The 18193-nt window shown below is 32.7% G+C and overlaps 1 protein-coding gene across 1 annotated transcript; it reads left to right on the top strand.

Annotated features, from left to right (window-relative positions):
- Positions 1-980: 980 nt before the first annotated feature.
- LOC110019543 (glucose-6-phosphate 1-dehydrogenase, chloroplastic-like) lies at positions 981-15411 on the top strand. Its single transcript, XM_020717242.1, has 10 exons — positions 981-1303; positions 5749-5936; positions 6016-6110; positions 6362-6476; positions 11441-11646; positions 12034-12183; positions 12272-12392; positions 12463-12692; positions 13863-14063; positions 14973-15411. The coding sequence occupies exons 1-10, from the start codon at positions 1120-1122 to the stop codon at positions 15223-15225; spliced, it is 1743 nt and encodes a 580-aa protein (XP_020572901.1). The 5' UTR covers positions 981-1119; the 3' UTR covers positions 15226-15411.
- The last annotated feature ends 2782 nt before the right edge of the window (positions 15412-18193 follow it).

Raw genomic sequence — 18193 nt, forward strand, 5'->3', positions numbered from 1 at the left:
AGACGATTCTACAGCCCAACTCATTATAAAGTAGCTAAGTAATAAAAAGTGAATAATCATATTAATATATATTTCCTTGTTTTAAAAAAGAGAATAAAAGAATTTATTAGCTTTAAAATTAAATGATGGTTATCAACATTTAGAGATAGTATTAATTGATTAAATTTGAAATTAAAATAAAGTTTTATTAAATTCGTGCATGGTAGCAAAATTTGAAGTTCATGATAATCATAATATATACACAAATATCAAAAAAATTTCATGATAAAATCTCCATTCAAAATTTTCATTTTTATCAAATTCCTAATGATTTAATATTGACACATGTAAACAATTCAAAAATAACATCTAAGTAGGGCTGTTAAAAAAACTCAATTGTTTGCGAACAACTCATATTCGGCTCGTTCGTTAAGTAAAGGATTCTACGTCTTCTTTTGCATAAATTTGGTCGAGATTTGAATCTAATACATTACATCTATTTTTTCAATTAATTTTAAATAGCTAATTTCGAGCCAAACAAGAAAAAATATTTAAAATGAGCAGAGCATGAGTTAACAAGTCAATTTCAAACACGAGCTAATTTCAAACACAAATAATTTAGAATTAGCCGAATATGAGCCAAACCTCAACTCGCTGAGGCTCGATTCATTTACAGCCCTACATCTGGGACTTATCTAAATAGCAATGTCTCAGATCCTCTGTCTGCAATTATTTCTAAAATGCTGCTCACCTAAGTCATCTTCAGTTGAATTGTTTATTATAGATATTCTTTTGAACATAAAATAAACTAAAACACTGGATAAGACAGCCCCGATCCCTAATTACAATCTAACCGGACAGTTAAGCTAATTTTATTTCCAATTAAAATATAGCCGTTATCCACTCCTTCCCAAAATCAACAAGAGCCTCACATCCTCAAAAATCTGCAATGGATATTATCAAAACTCCCGCTTTATTCTTTCCTTCGTCTTCTCCCTCTTTCCCCTCTGTGATTTGTTGAACATTCCATTCCTCTGCAAGTTGGAACAAACCTGAATTCCAATTCCTTATACAAATAAAAAGAACTCTTTTTTCTTCGCATCTTGAGTTTCTTCTTCCATTATCCCTCTAGATCTTCCAATGGCGCTGTACTCCACTCACAGTTGCATCTCTACTGCTTTCTTGAATTCCTCCGTCAAGAATCAAGGGAGATGCCTCTTCGAAAGGAGCAAAATGGACTTCACCTTCTTCTCCGACGTCTTCGCACGTTCTAGGGTTCTTCAGACGAAATGCTTCAACGGGCATCTGATCCCCGTGGAAAATGGTGAGTTTAATTCATCGTTTTCTATTTTGTTGGGTTCATTTTGTTATGTCGAAATTGAGTGATTGGCTAACAAGAGTAAGGAATGAGCGGGGAACCGGATTGGGCTGCAGTTAGGGTTTTGCTCAATGTATTTCGTCCTGCAGTTAACCAGCTCACAAAAATGAATGCCAGTCATGAATTGAGAGAAGGGTGGGTCGATAAATATATAGTTATGTTTCTTATAATTACAAGAATCCAGCTTGTTTTGAGATGGGGCATTTACATACATACCACCCAATTCTTATGTGTTTACATATCTAACACCTAAACTTTACTTTTTGCATTTATACCATGTTGCAAATATGGAAACCGGTCCACAGCTCAAATTGACATTTTCTGATGTTTGACAGCAAATTGGATTTAATACTCGAAATTAATTTCTTTTAATTCCTTCTATGATTTACTGCAGAAGATAAAAAGAAATAATTAATTGGCTTCATTAATTATTTGACTAATTCCTTAATGGGTCTAATGACATGATAAAATTAATAAATAGGCATGCTAGCTCCCCCTGTAATCTTTTAATCTTTCTCGAGATTTAGTTTCCCTCCGGCGTTTCTTCTTCTTGAATGTGACTCTCGGGTAGAGAGAGAGAAAGAGAGGAGAGAGAAAAGAGGGAGAGATTGTTCTTTCTTGTAATCGTTGAGGCGATCGACGGGTGTAATCCTAGAGGTTGTAATCCTAGAGTAATAAAATCCCCTGCAGCTCCGTGGACGTAGGCAGTTTGCCAAACTACGTAAATCTATGTATTTTGCTGTGCTTTTCTATTTTGCGATTTTTTTTCTTGATCCAGTTTTTTTCTTTATTGTCATTATTTTTTCACAACAACTGATATCAGAGCTTAGGTTCAGATCTGAGGGAAAACGATGATAGAAAATAAAGTGATGGCATCGGAGATCGAGAATTTTAATGACATAGATTTAGGTTATTGAATGATGCAGATAAAAGAACACCTCTATGGAAAGAAATTTTATCTTCCGTTAGTGGGAAAGCGACCGAAAAAGATGGATTATCTATCAGGGAATCAGACTCGGGAGCTGACAGAACTTCCACCAGGTAATAAGACATTACACAACAAGTATGTGTACTGGGTAAAGACTGTGTTTGATGACAGTAAGAGGTACAAGACTATATTTGTTGAAAATGACTTCCAACATAGTAGACAGGATATTGCTCATGCAATAGGAGTTGTAAAAAGATACAGGAGTAACCCAGGAAAGAGCTTGGAAGTACAAATCTATGTTGACACTGATATCTCAACTAAGGGTGTTATTTTGAGAAGTTGAAGTTGTGCTCGACTTCAGTTGGTGAGTTGTAAAAAGATACAGGAGTAACCCAAGAAAGAGCTTGGAAGTACAAATCTACGTTGACACTGATATCTCAACTAAGGGTGTTATTTTTGAGAAGTTGAAGTTGTGCTCGACTTCAGTTGGTCTTCTAGCGTGAAGACAGGGGCTTTGAGTTGCAGAGGTGTAGGATATCATATTTGAAGAAAATTGCGACGCAGTTGTGAATGATGCAACCATTATATCAGTCTCCAAGTGGAAGATTTGTTGCGAATATGGAAATCGGTTCACTGCTCAAATTGACATTTTCTCATATTTTGCAGTAAATTAGATTTGATACTCTAAATTAATTGCTCTTAATTCTTTCTATGATTTGCTGCAGAAAAGAAAATGAAATAATTAATGGGCTTCATTAATTATTTGATTAATTTTTTAATGGGCCTAATGACATGATGAAATTGATAAATAGGCATGCTAGCTCCCCTTGTGATCTCGCTCGAGATTGGTTGCCCGGGTTTCCTCTACGGCATTGGTAGCTTTCCAGGTTCTTATTCTGGTGTGCTTCAGTTTGAAGCTTTCGGATAGAGAGAGAGAAGGAGAGGAGAGAAAGAGAAAGAGAGAGATTGTTCTTTCTTATAATCGTCGAGGTGATCGACAAGTGTAATTTCTCAAGTTAATAAAATCCTTTGCAGCTCTGTGGACGTAGAAAATTTGCCGAATCATATAAATCTGTGTGTTTCTGCTGTGTTTTATATTTGTGAATTTTTTTCGACCCAGTTTTTCGCTTTATTGTCGTCGTTTTTCACAACATACCACCCAAATCTTTCATATGACATCAAAATTGCCATTATTTTAACTTCTAAAATGTGAAATACATACACTTTCTCTTGCAAATTTAAGGCGACATATATGTAAAAATTGAAGTTTAGGTGTTAGAAATTTAAATAGTTAAGATTGAATGGTATGTATGTATGTAAATCTTCCTCTTTAAAAATTGAATGATTGTACATGAAGAACTAGAGGGATAATTTGTTCATTAGGAATGATTATAATAGATGGATAGCGGTAGCATTTATTGAAGATAAAGTATTGAGATGATTAAGGAGGAAAACATATATAGTCCTAAGGCACCTTGGATAGAAGCTTTGAGCTATATGTCAATATTACATTTAATTTGTGTACTACTTGATGCAACACTCTCTAAGAATGAATAAAATAATGATTCATGAAGCAAATCCCGAATAGTTTGCATAAGGATGTGATGATGATGAAGTAAAAAACACGGAAAATGAAAATTAGAGGTCTCAAAATTATAGAAAAGGAAACGATGTTATTGCTGGTTTGTGGTTGTTTATAAGCTTCTATGCGATATTTACATGGCATCATGTCTACTAATTGGAATTTTGACGATGCCAACAACTTGATTGTGAAATTTAGTGTTGTGCAAAATATTAGGACCACCAAGAACACCAAGAAGTATTCCAAAGAACTCCTGACAGCTGAACTTCTCTTGGCAGTCGAAGATTGTTGCTACAGCACCGAAGATTAGGCTTGCCGAATGAAACACCAGCTTCTATGTCTGCCTCAGCCGAATGGGTCACCGCCTTGCTGAAGTGACAAAGATCACTTGCTGCAGCCCGAATATCTCCCTGTAGCTGAAGACTTGAGTCTTCTCTTGGCACCCGAAGACCTGCCGAGTTCCTTGCTTCTTTTTCTACTGCAGTTCGCCTTCTGCCTGTTCCAGAAGACTCCCTGCTTGCTGATGTTATTCTCCTGGCTGTTTTTCCAAGAGAGCCGAATACCTTCAGCACAAGAAGATGGACTGCATCCAAGAACCTGGACTGCTGTATAATGCTACTGTAGCCAAGAAATGGAAAAACGCAGCCAGCAAAATAGGGAAAAACGGAAAGAAAATATCAGGAAATGAAATGCAACACAAGAACACAAGAATGCCAACGAATTACGTGGTTCAGTTCATAGACCTACATTCACGGGAGGGAATCACCAATGAATCTGTTATGGTATGGCTCATATACCATATAGGGACTTTTACATTGAGGAATGAGCACACCTCTAGATCTCTTCCTCTCGAAATTACCTCGATACAAGATCTAAGACTCTTTCTCTCAATTCTTAATGCCTCTCCCTTTCTTCTTCTTCTACTAGGACTGATTTTCTTCCTCTTCTTGGCCTTCTTGGTCTGATTTCTTTCTTAGTCCTTGTAGTAGTCTCTCCTCTACAAGCCTCCCTCATCTATTTATAACAATTAATCCTAGGTCTGGGAGAGAGTTGAATATTCTATTCATGTAATCTTTTCTGAATATTGAAAAGGAGGTCGCCGCTCTGCTCCCGAGGACGTAGGCATCTTTGCCGCACCTCGTTAAATCTCTGTGTTCTTCTGGATTTGTGTCGTCATAGACCTACATTCACGGGAGGGAATCACCAATGAATCCACTAAGACAAAGAAGAATTGCAAGGCCTTTTACATTGAGGAATGAGCACACCTCTAGATCTCTCCCTCTCGAAATTACGTCGATACAAGATCTAAGACTCTTTCTCTCAATTCTTAATGCCTCTCCCCTTCTTCTTCTTCTACTAGGACTGATTTTCTTCCTCTTCTTGGCCTTCTTGGTCTGATTTCTTTCTTAGTCCTTGTAGTAGTCTCTCCTCTACAAGCCTCCCTCATCTATTTATAACAAGATGAGGTCTCCCAAGTAGACCCGGTTCACCATAGAAGCTTCTAGGAAATCACAAGTTTGACATTGTCTTAGTTAGCCAATTAAGGTTCATATAACATTTAGATATCTATACCATTTTCTATGACACATTATCAAGGATGTGATTGATAGTATTGTTGTTGAGTATTTGCTTAGAAGCACTATGTAGTAGGGCCAACACTGTTATTAGTGAGCATCGTTTATGAATTTTAGCTTAAGCTATTGCAAAGGTGAAAATGCATTCATGAGTGTAGGAAAATATACATTAGTGGTGCTAAACACTCAAATATAAGAAAAACTCATTGTTTGATCTTGTATAAACATACATATCTTCGTCACCCATATTTACCTTGATCCTATGCTTATTTTCTATTTGTTTTTCTAATGAAATTTTTTAGTGTAGGCATTGGTGATAGTTCAATTGTGGATGGATCTGCTAAGCATTTTAATGTCAGTCCGGATCATTCTTCTAGTTCAGTACAAAATAAAACCACAGTAAGCGTCACAGTTGTTGGAGCCTCTGGAGATCTCGCAAAGAAGAAAATATTTCCTGCACTTTTTGCACTCTATTATGAGAATTTTCTTCCTGAGGTATCTTCTTGTTTGAATTTGAATGATTTTTTATTATGTTCAATATCTTTTTATGACATTCAATATTGTGCTTACTCAGCATTTTACGATATTTGGCTATGCCCGTAGTAAGATGTCTGATGAAGAGCTGAGGAACATGATCAGCAGAACACTAGCATGCAGAATAGATAAAAGGTTGTTCTTGCTCAGTTTTATTTGTTAGATAACTCCATTTTTTGCTATTTAAGAAGCATTGTATTATCTCATAGCAATTCAGAGTATGCAGTGGAAATGGGTTTATCAAAATATATATATTTTTTATTTTCATCTATTTCTTTGCAATATTAAAAGCAAGGCGATGTCGGACCATTGAGTAGTTGTGCAGCCTCCAATTTTGAGCTCTTTTCAGTATTCTACAGTTTTATTTTCTTTGAATTCATTTGTAGTGCAAATTGTGGTGACAAGATGGAAACGTTTCTCCAGAGGTGCTTCTACCAGTCAGGGCAGTATGATTCTGAAGATAACTTTAAGGAGTTGGATAAGAAATTGAAAGAAAAAGAGGTAACAATCCCTTCTTTTATTTGCAAGCATTCAAAATCTAGTTTTTCAGCCATTGCGTTTTATGTGATTGAAGTACTTTTTTTTTTTTCTTCTTTTACTTGAATTGTTAATGATATCACTTTTTGATACACTTTCTTTTTATATCATGTCTCTAGAATGGCCTTCAAACTGATGCAGAGCAGTACCATCATCACTATTAACATTAAACCTACCACTTGGGGTCAGCTTTATCTATTCTTATTTTAGACACAAATTTTTGGACAACTTCTTGCTATTTTATACATGGTTTGCACAACCTATGACTTTCCTAGGTTAGCATGAGCTTGCATTGTGATGGGCGAGCAATGCCAAGAGGATTCTGATTTAGAGCTATAAGATCCAAACAGCTCATCACTGAAAAAAAAAAGAATATAATTAATAAAAGAAAGACTGAATAGAACTAAAATATAACATTCTCTATTACATGATATCCATGCATGAACGTAAGTTTATACTAGACATAGTTATATTATAAGCTCTGAAAAGGTAAAAGCCCTACTATGAAGAATCCAACTAGATCCTTCCGACTGACATGTCTATCTTAGTCATCACCTGTCATCCTCTTAGTTCCCAATTCTATGATTTGCAGAGTCAGTTTCTAAAGATGTTAACAATAAGGTGATATAATACAATACAAGAAAATGCAATTCATTAAGCATAGCATAAATAGGTTTAACTTAACATGATCAAGAAATGATTTTAAAAAAACATCTTAATTCACACCATGATCTGTTAATCAAAGTAACATAATTCAATCAAAACATAGGAGCATAAGTATTTGTCAAAACATGATTATAAGTATTATTACATATTTATTTAGCACAACACCATGACCTTCCACCTCGTATATAGAACAATTTTGGGTCTTGCAAATCTTGAATGATCAAGGAGTAGAGTGCCAAAACTGTCCCCAACCATTTAGATGGGGCCATTTTATCCCCAGAGTTTACAAATGTGCTAAATTGATCTCTAGGTTTGTTTTTTTTTTAATTGGGGGCTAAAATCGTCCTCATTGGGTACAATTTTAACCTATATTAAGAAAATCTGGAGACTAAATCAACACTTTTATAAACTTTGAGATTAAAATAGACCCTTCAAAGAGTCGGGGGAATATGTTGACACTTTTCTCGAAATTAAGATACCGCATAAACTGAGCATCTTATGTAGTTAGACATATTACAACTAATGAGTTGAGATTTTTCCCGCTTGAAGTACAAAGAATTGGAGAAATTGATCTTTGGATTCCGTAGATTCTTCACTTCATATTTTGGTTTCTTTTTGGTTGGTCACAATCAGATGAAAGGAAGCAATTGCATCCTTAACTACTCCCACTGGCTTCAATGGATCCTTTTTCTTTCAGGGTATACTCAGTTTAAATATGCATAGCAAGTAATATAACATCAGCAGGCCACTCTTAAGTGCTCACCAAATCTCTAACAAAAAAGAAGGCTTTCCAACCACTTTGACAATTGAAAACAGAGAAATTTAGATAATAGCAGACAATTCTTAGGTATTTACATATCTAACACCTAAAGTTTGATATTTACATTTATAACACTGGTGTTATAAATCTTTACATTAAAAGGTGTCTTTCACTTTTAAAAAGTTTGTAATAATAGGGTTTTTTATGTGATGTTAGGTACGCATGTAAATATCAAAGTTTAGGTGTTATATATGTAAATATATAAGAATTATTGCCCCCCTTGAAAATATTGTGTGCTTAATACAAACTGCCCTCACCAACTGTCATTGAATATTCTGGCAGCATTATAGTTGAACTAGGTGAACTTTTCAAATTCACATTCATCCAGAACAAATGTATGATTATTTAAAAATAGGAAAATTTACTTACATACCACACAATTCTTATATATTTACATCTGAAACACCCAAACTTTCACACTTTCATATATAACACATTGGTACTAAAAATCTATGCATGAAAGGAACATTTCACTTTTAAAAATTTAATGATAGTGGTATTTTTGATGTGATGTCAAAGATTTAAGTGTTATGCATGTTAATATGAAAGTTTAGGTGTTAGATATATATGACAACTTTGAAACTACGGGAGAATAGCATGCGGAGTGGTTATGGTAGTAACAAAGCCACAATAGTGAAATATTATATAGTGGTGACAAAGTAGGAGCAATAATGGCAAAGTGTTAGGAGTAGCAATTCTTGATTATGACCCTGGATTTGCTGATTTGAATTAAATGATTTAGAATTCAATGAGTTGAATTGAGACACTATAACAATGAACAAATTCTAATAGAATATTCCAAGATAATTAATAAAACATTTCATTCTTATGTGAACCATCATCATAAATATGCTCTACATCAAACAAACAAAGAGAAAACCAAATAAATAGTAACAATCATTGTGCTCATCGCTTCTATGATTTTGTTGAATGAATACCACATCTAGGCTCCTTACCGTCATAACATGACTCATAATGAAACCTTCTTAATAACCCTATTATAATTGAGGTGTAGTTAAATTAATTTAATTATTGATAATTCCCTTTAGCCAAGTTTAGGTTTCCCCACTTTATACCTAAACTTTAGTATTTAATTTGATTAAATCTTCACTTTTTCTAACTCATTATCCTTCTTAATTAAGGATTGCAAGATGACCATTATAACATATTATATGGCAACATACAAGCCATATGATCATAAGCTAGCGGTTCTCATTTAAAATTTAACTATTCAAACATGTAAATTATGTTTTGGTATGTTGGTTATCTCATCTTCTTATCAATTAACTATTCAAGATATGAGCCATAAAGTTAATAAGGATTCATAGTATAAGTTAACCAAAACAGCACTAGCAAAATTCTCTATTTGATTAAACTCTAATTAGTATTTTCTCACTTAAATTGATTTATCTCAAAGATCACTTGATAATATAATATCAAATAGGTAAAATCTTGGTTTATTATCTTAACTTCTAACATAGGTTTAACCCACAAGTAAATTATATTCTAACCATGTAAATCACCCCTTTATTGATTAATCCTTTTAAAATACATGAAAAAATCATAACAAAATTATGGAAATAAACTTAGGGTTAGAGTTTACTTAAGTCATTTGAGGTTGGACGAAAAATATGATGAAGTCTCAAATGAAAACTTTCTATCGATAGCCTCGTCTTCTTTTTTTATCATCTTTTGATTAACTCCTTTATGCATTTTAGGCTATTTTTCCTATCGTCTGCCATCTTTTTTATTTATTTATTTCCCTCACAATTAATTTCCTCTTGTCTATGTTAACCGAGTAATTAATCTGGTACAAGACAATGTAAATCATCATTTTTTTAGCTTTTTCTTCTAAAATTTGTTATGTTAAAGTTTGTCTTTTAAGATTAGGCTAGTAAGAAGGGGACCACAAAAGATTTTTTGAACCCATCAGAAACATCTACCAAAATTAAAAGCAATATTTTGTTCAATTAACTATCACATCACTTGACATGTTTTTTTCAACAAGTTAAATTTCCATCAATGAACGTTTCTAGGGCATATTGAGGTTCACTTAGTAATCTTTTAGCCAACATAAACCGCTCGGACATGGCTATTTTACATCACAATGATTGGCTCTCCTAATCTTGGTCAACCCAAATTTATTGACCAATATAAACTTAGTGGGCTTATGGAATTATTAACTCAATTGGTATAACTTGCACATAAAACCACGTGGATCATAACACTCAATGTAAATAAATTTATTGTTTGAAAATCTAGGATGTTATAGGTATGATACTGTGATTTTCTCCTCATTACTTCGACATTTATATTATTTTTATGTCTTATTGGCGGTCTTCTACCCTTCATTATGGGTTCTAAATTATAAGCCTATTTTGTACCACCTTATCTTCTATGCATTTTATGTTCTCCATCTTTTCAATATAATTATATCTAGCTCTATTCTTCTCTGTTTTATCACATATCCATCTCGTCATTCCCATTCTACCACACTTAATTTTTTTACAAATGATATAATTGCAATTTAGAATTTTTTGTTTTTAAGTTTCTATGATATTCTTTCTTCACAAAGCATTAGTGAGATATTTTTCAATTTTAACACTATGACCTAGATGCAATGTCCTTAAACCTATTATTTGATCCTCTAGTAGTATGCTAAAATTGAGTACTATCATACCCCAAAAATAATTATGCTAATCTATAAGTTCCTAATATTCTTTTTTTTTCATTATTTTTTATCAAATTATTTAATGTCTCCTTGTCTCATATCTTTCTGAACATGAATTATTATCTCACATTTATACCTAAATTTTATCTTCATGCATTTTCTTTTAAGTTGCTTCAACATCATTTGTATCCATCTATAGTACGGTAAACTCTTTTTTGATAGTTTGGTCATATTAAAAGTTGACCATCTAATGATCCGATTAGGAGTGTAGATGTTTTAGATTTGACTTATGTTAAGAAAGACAGAGGTAGACCTAGAAAGACTTGGGCATATTGTATAAAAAATTATCTCAATTTATAAGAATTAAATGAAAATATGACAATCAATAGGACTTAATGGAGAAAAAGGATTCATGTAGCTGACCCCACTTAGTGCAATAAAGGTTTGTTGTTGTTATTGTATAGTACAATATGTTCATGCCGCTGTTGTGCTTTCTTTTGCACTACTCATGTAATTGTTTCTCAAAAACATTTGTATTCTTTCCTTGATGTTTCATTTCTACCTAAGATATTCTTTTCACATTTGATTTTTTTTTCCCCTTTAAATATTTAGCCCACTATTCAATCATGGATAGCTTATTTGCAAAGCTCTTAGTATTTTTTTTTTTGGAACTTCAAACTGTATCTTTTATCCTTTTACAAACTAAACCCCAGATAAAAAACAGGGAATACTGGAAACATTGTTTTCTTAGTCACTTTAAAATTGTTTCAGGCGGGAAGATTGCCAAACAGATTATTTTACTTGTCAATCCCTCCAGATATATTCATTGATGTCATCAGATGCGCCACCTTTTCTGCTTTTTCTCCCACTGGTTGGACTAGAGTAATAGTTGAGAAGCCCTTCGGCCGCGACTCTGAATCTTCCAGAGAGCTTACAAAATCTCTAATGCAATATTTAACGGAGGATCAAATTTTCAGGTTTTCCATTAGATTCAAGGGGGATTCACAATACATAGCACTAAAAAATCACTTTTTTACATATTAAATGTCCACAAAAATATCATCTTTTCACTCATAAAGAACCCTCTGCTCTCCTCCGACTTGAAGAACACCACTTTCTTCTCACCTCTCCCTCAGGTGACTCTCTCAAAAACGTGTCGAAGCTCTTTAATCGCTTACATTCAGTCAATCTTCTCTTTCTCTTCCATATTTTACATAGAAGAAATTATATATTCGATATGTAAAAAGATAATTTTTTAGTGCTATGCTTGTGAACCCCCTAATTTTAAATAAATCACACTCTTTATCAGAAACCATCAGTCTGCATTCGTTCTGTAGCATCAATAGGTGATCTGTTTTATGAAGGATTGATCATTACCTGGGAAAAGAACTCGTGGAGAATCTATCTGTGCTTCGTTTCTCCAATCTCGTGTTCCAGCCCCTATGGTCGAGGCAATACATCCGAAACGTGCAGCTCATATTCTCTGAAGATTTCGGAACCGAGGGTCGAGCCGGGTATGTGTGTTCCATCCATGATTCTGATCATTTCCTTACTCAAAGTCCAAACTTTAAGTCTGAATCATCGTCTGCGAACCCGCCGCAGTTACTTTGATAGCTATGGAATCATTCGCGACATAATGCAGAACCATCTTCTCCAGATACTGGCACTGTTCGCCATGGAAACTCCCGTGAGCTTAGATGCAGAGGATATTCGGAACGAAAAGGTTCCAACTTTCAGTTTTTATGAATCCAAGATTCACTTTTTTTCGTGGAATTAATATCAAAATCTTTTAGGTTAAAGTGTTGAGATCAATGAGGCCGTTGGAAATAGAAGATGTTGTGATTGGGCAGTATAAGGGCCACTCAACGGGAGGGAAATCTTATCCTTCTTACACTGATGATCCCAAAGTGGCGAAGAACAGCCTCACTCCAACATTTGCTGCTGCGGCTATGTTTATTGATAATGCCAGATGGGATGGTGTGCCTTTTTTGATGAAGGCTGGGAAGGCCTTGCATTACAATGGGTAAGATTGCTTATAAAATTATTATTTTTTTATGACAAATTTATCTTAATTTTCATTTTTTTTAATGACTTAATCTGAATGTATCCTTTCAAACACTAGGGCATTTGCATACATAACATCCAATTCTTATGTATTTACATATCTAACATCTAAAGTTTAGTTTTTATATTTACATCACCAAAATCTTTCATATCACATCAAAAAATCACTATTATGAATTTAAAAAAATGAAATACATTTTTTCGTGCATAAGAATCTCAAATGTTGTTGACTGACTTGAAGACGAGTGCAATCTACAATTAATCAATCGAAGCTTATATTGTATTATTCTCTAATTAAATATCATAATTTTGAGATATATCATGATCACATTTGTGTCTCTACATGGGAACATGATTTTTCTTGTTATTATTTATTTATTCTTTATTGTGCACACACATCTAATAGTTTATTAATCAAGATGCATAGAAAGTGGGTTTTGTTTAATTTTTTTTAAATTATCTCCAAGCAATTGTTTGAGAGAAATTATCGTAGGTTGAGTAAAGTCCCAAACAAACTCACATGAGTATGCCTTTTTTTTTTTCTATAAACACAACTACCATTGCAATTGACGAAAGATTCAATCACTGTGCAAACATTCAAGAAGAGAAAAAACAAACATCTCCATTTCCCTATAGCAGAATTCAGGACAATCCACTCAATTCCCATGTATTTACATATCTAACATCTTAGCTTTAATATTTACATTTATTACACTTTGGTTCTTAAACTTAGCATGAAAAGTTGTATTTCATACTTAAAAGCTAGTACTGTATTTTCAATGTAATAACAAAGATGTAAGTGCCATGCATGTTAATATGATAGTTCAGATGTCAGATATCTAAATACATAAGAATTGTGCTGTGTCACATGATTCTTATATAATTACATACTAAACACATCGATGTCATAAAGTTTTGCATGAAAATGTGTATTTCACTGTTAAAAAGTTAGTAATACTATTATTTTTAATATAATGTCAAAGATTTGAGCGGTTTGTTTATAAATATAGAAGTACTTTGGGTTTTAGATATGTAAATATAGAAGAATTGTGTGCTATGCAAGTAAATGCTCCACAAAAGAGTTAAATACTGACAGAATTACTGTTTTGTTTATTGTTGGAGCATTCAGAGCTGAGATTAGAGTGCAGTTCAGACATGTGCCTGGCAATCTGTACAGAAGAAGCTTTGGAACATATCTGGATAAGAATACTAATGAGCTCGTCATTCGTGTTCAACCGAATGAAGCCATATATCTTAAGATAAACAATAAGGTTCCAGGTCTCGGCATGAGGCTTGACATAAGTAACCTCAATCTCCTATATTCTGCAAAGTAAGATACCCTTCTCCCTTCTCTCTTTGTGTAAAGTCTCTTGTATTAAAGCTGATTTTGAGCTTAATTTTGTTCTATTGTATAGCATGATTGTTCACTACATGAGGAAAGTTAAGGAATCATTTTTATTTTTATTTTTTAAGTGTTTCTATGGTGAGAGTGGGCTTTTTACAACTAGTTCTGCTAATTTAATTAATGCCCTGCAACAACCATTGAAAAACTACTTTTATTTACACACGTGACTCAGTTCTTATGTATTTACATATCTACTTGTTGAAACCTAATTTGTCCGTGAATCGCATCCAAGGAATAGGGATAGAGTGTAAGTAAGGAGAGAGAATGAGAGACAGATACAGGAGCGAATAATAATGAATAAGAATTTATCATGATCAATCATGTCTTATTCATGAGGATATTTTATTTTTACCCCTGCTTTAAAGGGGTCTGTATTAATATGTTATTTGGTATTTTATATGTGTAAGTTTGTCATCCGGCTACTTTACGACTTGGCTGGCTGATCTTAGTCAGCTTCAAGTCGGCACGATCGGCTGAATCGTGTTGATCATCCCTCTGTGTCAGTCATTCAGACTAGATCGATTGTCCAGGCCGGGTCTTTCATCTAGGCTAGGCCGTTTCTCTCAGAGCTTAAGTCTAACATATTTTTGAGATATACTACCACCTGAACTTCAATTTATATATATAAGAGGATGTATTTCACTTTTTAAAAGATAAAAGTAGCTGTACTTTTGTTGTGATATAAATGATTTGGCTGATATAAATGTAAAAAAAACAAAATTTATGTGTTAGAAAAGTAAATATATATAAAATAGGAGGTATGTACGTAAATGCCCCCAAAACCTCCATTGTTGCACTCCAATTCCGCAGCTAAAGTTTATAAATAATTTGCAGGTACAGTAGAGAAATACCAGATGCGTATGAGAGACTGCTATTAGACGCAATAGAAGGTGAGCGCAGGCTTTTCATTAGAAGCGATGAGCTTGATGCCGCCTGGGCTCTGTTCACCCCTTTGCTGAAGGAATTAGAAGCCAAACATGTTTCTCCTGAGCTCTATCCCTTCGGAAGCAGAGGCCCCGTCGGAGCACATTATCTCGCGGCTAAGTATAATGTCAGGTGGGGTGATCTTACCGATGCTGATTCTTAAAAGAATCCATTGGGACGGGCATGACTGTCTGGGGAATAATAAGAGTTTGTTTTTGAAAGTTACTGTTATGTAACGTCTGAAGGTCAAAATTTTAATGCGCTATCATGCATGCAAAGTTAAACGATTACATTTTGAGGGGTATGGATGTAAAAAGTAAAATTTTGTGGTTAGATTTGTAAATAGATTGGAATAGAGTATGCATGTATATAAATGTCCATATAAGTTTTAGGGAAATTTGCATACATACAACACAATTCTTATTATATTTACATATCTAACACCACATGTTTGATATTGAAACTTATAACACATTGTTATCATAAATTTATGCGTGAAAATATGTCTTGCTTTCAACAAGTTAATGTTGGTGGTATTTTTTATGTGATGTCAAATATATGTATGGTATGCATGCAAATATAAATGATTAGGCAGGTGTTAAATACGTAAATACATAACAATTGTGTGGTACTATGTTAATTCCCTTAAAATTTATGGTGCATATTTTATAATTTTCTTATTAAAAAAATGTCCTTCCTTTTATAAAAAAGAAATTTTGAAATGTAAAGGTGGTAATAACAAAGGGCGATATTTGAGAATTCCGCTCCTCATAAATCGAACTCGGGTTAGAGAAGTGTTACGACTTACAACTCAGATGTCTACCAACTTGTCATCCATGGGTTAATTATAAAATAGTATTTATATAAAAAATAAAAAATATATATATTTTCCACAAGAAACAATCTTTTTTATATAGATATCAAGTCATCTTCAGTATTGACGCAGAACCAGAGAAAATATAACGTGCATTCACACATTATTACATAAATTTTGATCATATTCTAATACCAAATATATGACCAAGAGCTTAAGCAACCCACCTTCGTATTTATCAAGCTAATTTTCATAATAATTAAATTATTTCTTAGATGACTCAATCTTTTCTATCAATTAATGATAATTTAATTTAGATAAACAGCTCGTTTGAACAAATTAACTGCCCTCTTGAGCCATAAGCGGTTTAAACTTATTCATTGAACAATTGATTATTTATAAAAATGTTTAAGATTGTCTGATTGATGAACCAAAATAATTATGAACAAGCACTATTTGAATCAAGCTACAAATAATGTATTGAATGCACGAATCATTCGAAATTCTACTCATCACTCTGTGAATCTTCGATCTTCATACTTGCCACTATAATATTTTTAAATTGTCAAAATAGACCCTTACTATTTACATGTATTTGTTTTAGTCCTATAGTCTATTTGAGTCTCAATTTAAAACGTTTCGAGATTAGTTTGGCAGTTTAATAAATTGTTAGGCTATAATAACATCACTAAAATAATTTCGGATTCTTTTGACACTTTACTCATGTTTCTTCGTCCATAAATAGAAATCTACAATCGGCCTTTACAAAACTTGGGATGTAGTTTAATGTTAATTATTTTTATAACATTTAAACTAAATTTAAACATAAAAAAATTTCTTTTTACACATAAATTTAATTAAAATCAATTTTATTTCTTGAAGTAATATTTTTAAGGTGGAGGTTGATTGATTAGACAAAAAAATATTTTGGTATCTTTATATTAGTAAAAAAATCTAACATTTCTAAATACATTCAATTATTAGATGATACATTTTCTATTATTTTCTTGTTAAAATTTTTCTTTTTAGAATAGAACATATTCTCTTAATCAAGTGGTTATGAAAGAGGAGGTGGATTGATTTAACAACATCAAAAAAGCATTCAAATGCTTTGAAAAAGACTTTTTAATAAATTGGGATATATGAATATAGCGCTCGCAAGCCGTGTTTCATTGGTGGCGGCTTTGGCGTAAGACCCTCGGGTCGGGGGTTCGAATCTAAGCCCTTGCAGTCACATTTGAATTTGGACTTGGACTGGAATAGGAGTCCACCCCTCAGTTAATTTTTTTTTAATATATATATATATATATATCTAACATCAAAATTTTACTTTTTATATTTATACCTTCTAAATCCTTATAATAGATTTTATTATTACTATTTTCGTTGCATATTGGTCATTCATGCTATGAAGTATCATTATATATTTATTTTCAATTAAATTTACTCAAAATTTATTTTTCTCTCTATTTGGGGAAATTCAAATTTAAGATTAAGAAAATCTATCAACTCCTTTATTTTTTATTTTATTTTGGCTGTTTTCTAAAAATTTCAATAATGAAAAATGACTTTCTAGAATCAAATTAATTAGTGTGTAGTAGCTATATTTAAAAAAAAAAATTATTGGTTAACTTTTTTTAAGAAAAAAAAATATTAATGATTAAAATTAAAATTTAATTTTCTCCACCGACATTTTTATAATTATCCTTAAAAAAAAATTATTGGTTAACTTTTCTTAAGAAAAAAATATTCATTATTAAAATTAAATTTTAATTTTCTCCACCGACATTTTTATAATTATCCTTATTAATAATTAAAAAAGTACACATTCTCTAAACATACACTTAGTGGTAATTAAGAATATTAGATTTCTTGTCATATTTTGATGATTGATGATGATGATTGTTATTAAAAGAGTTTTACATATTATGTTCTTTAACATATATCAAGAAAATGAAATTTTTATAACAAACTAGGATTAAGTTTACATCAAAAAAAAAAATCAGTGCTGATCTTATAGAAATCTAACGGTCTAGAGGAAAGAATATGACGGAGGTTGATCACCTGTAAAAATCTAACGGTCCCGAGGAAAGAATATGACGGAGGTTGATCACCTGTAAATAGATCACGAAACCCAACTAATCAGATCGAACCAAGCCGGACTAGCCAAATGAACTTTGTCCAAGCTGACCGACTGAAAAAATAATGAGGGTAAAATTATAATATCATTATTCTATTATATTCTAAAGAAATAAGGGTGGCTCACTGAAGATTGCTTCCCAAATTTTACTATTCATTTGATATATATATATATATA

The sequence above is a fragment of the Phalaenopsis equestris genome, unplaced genomic scaffold, assembly GCF_001263595.1.
Source record: "Phalaenopsis equestris unplaced genomic scaffold, ASM126359v1 Scaffold000061, whole genome shotgun sequence".
Taxonomy (NCBI): Eukaryota; Viridiplantae; Streptophyta; class Magnoliopsida; order Asparagales; family Orchidaceae; genus Phalaenopsis; species Phalaenopsis equestris.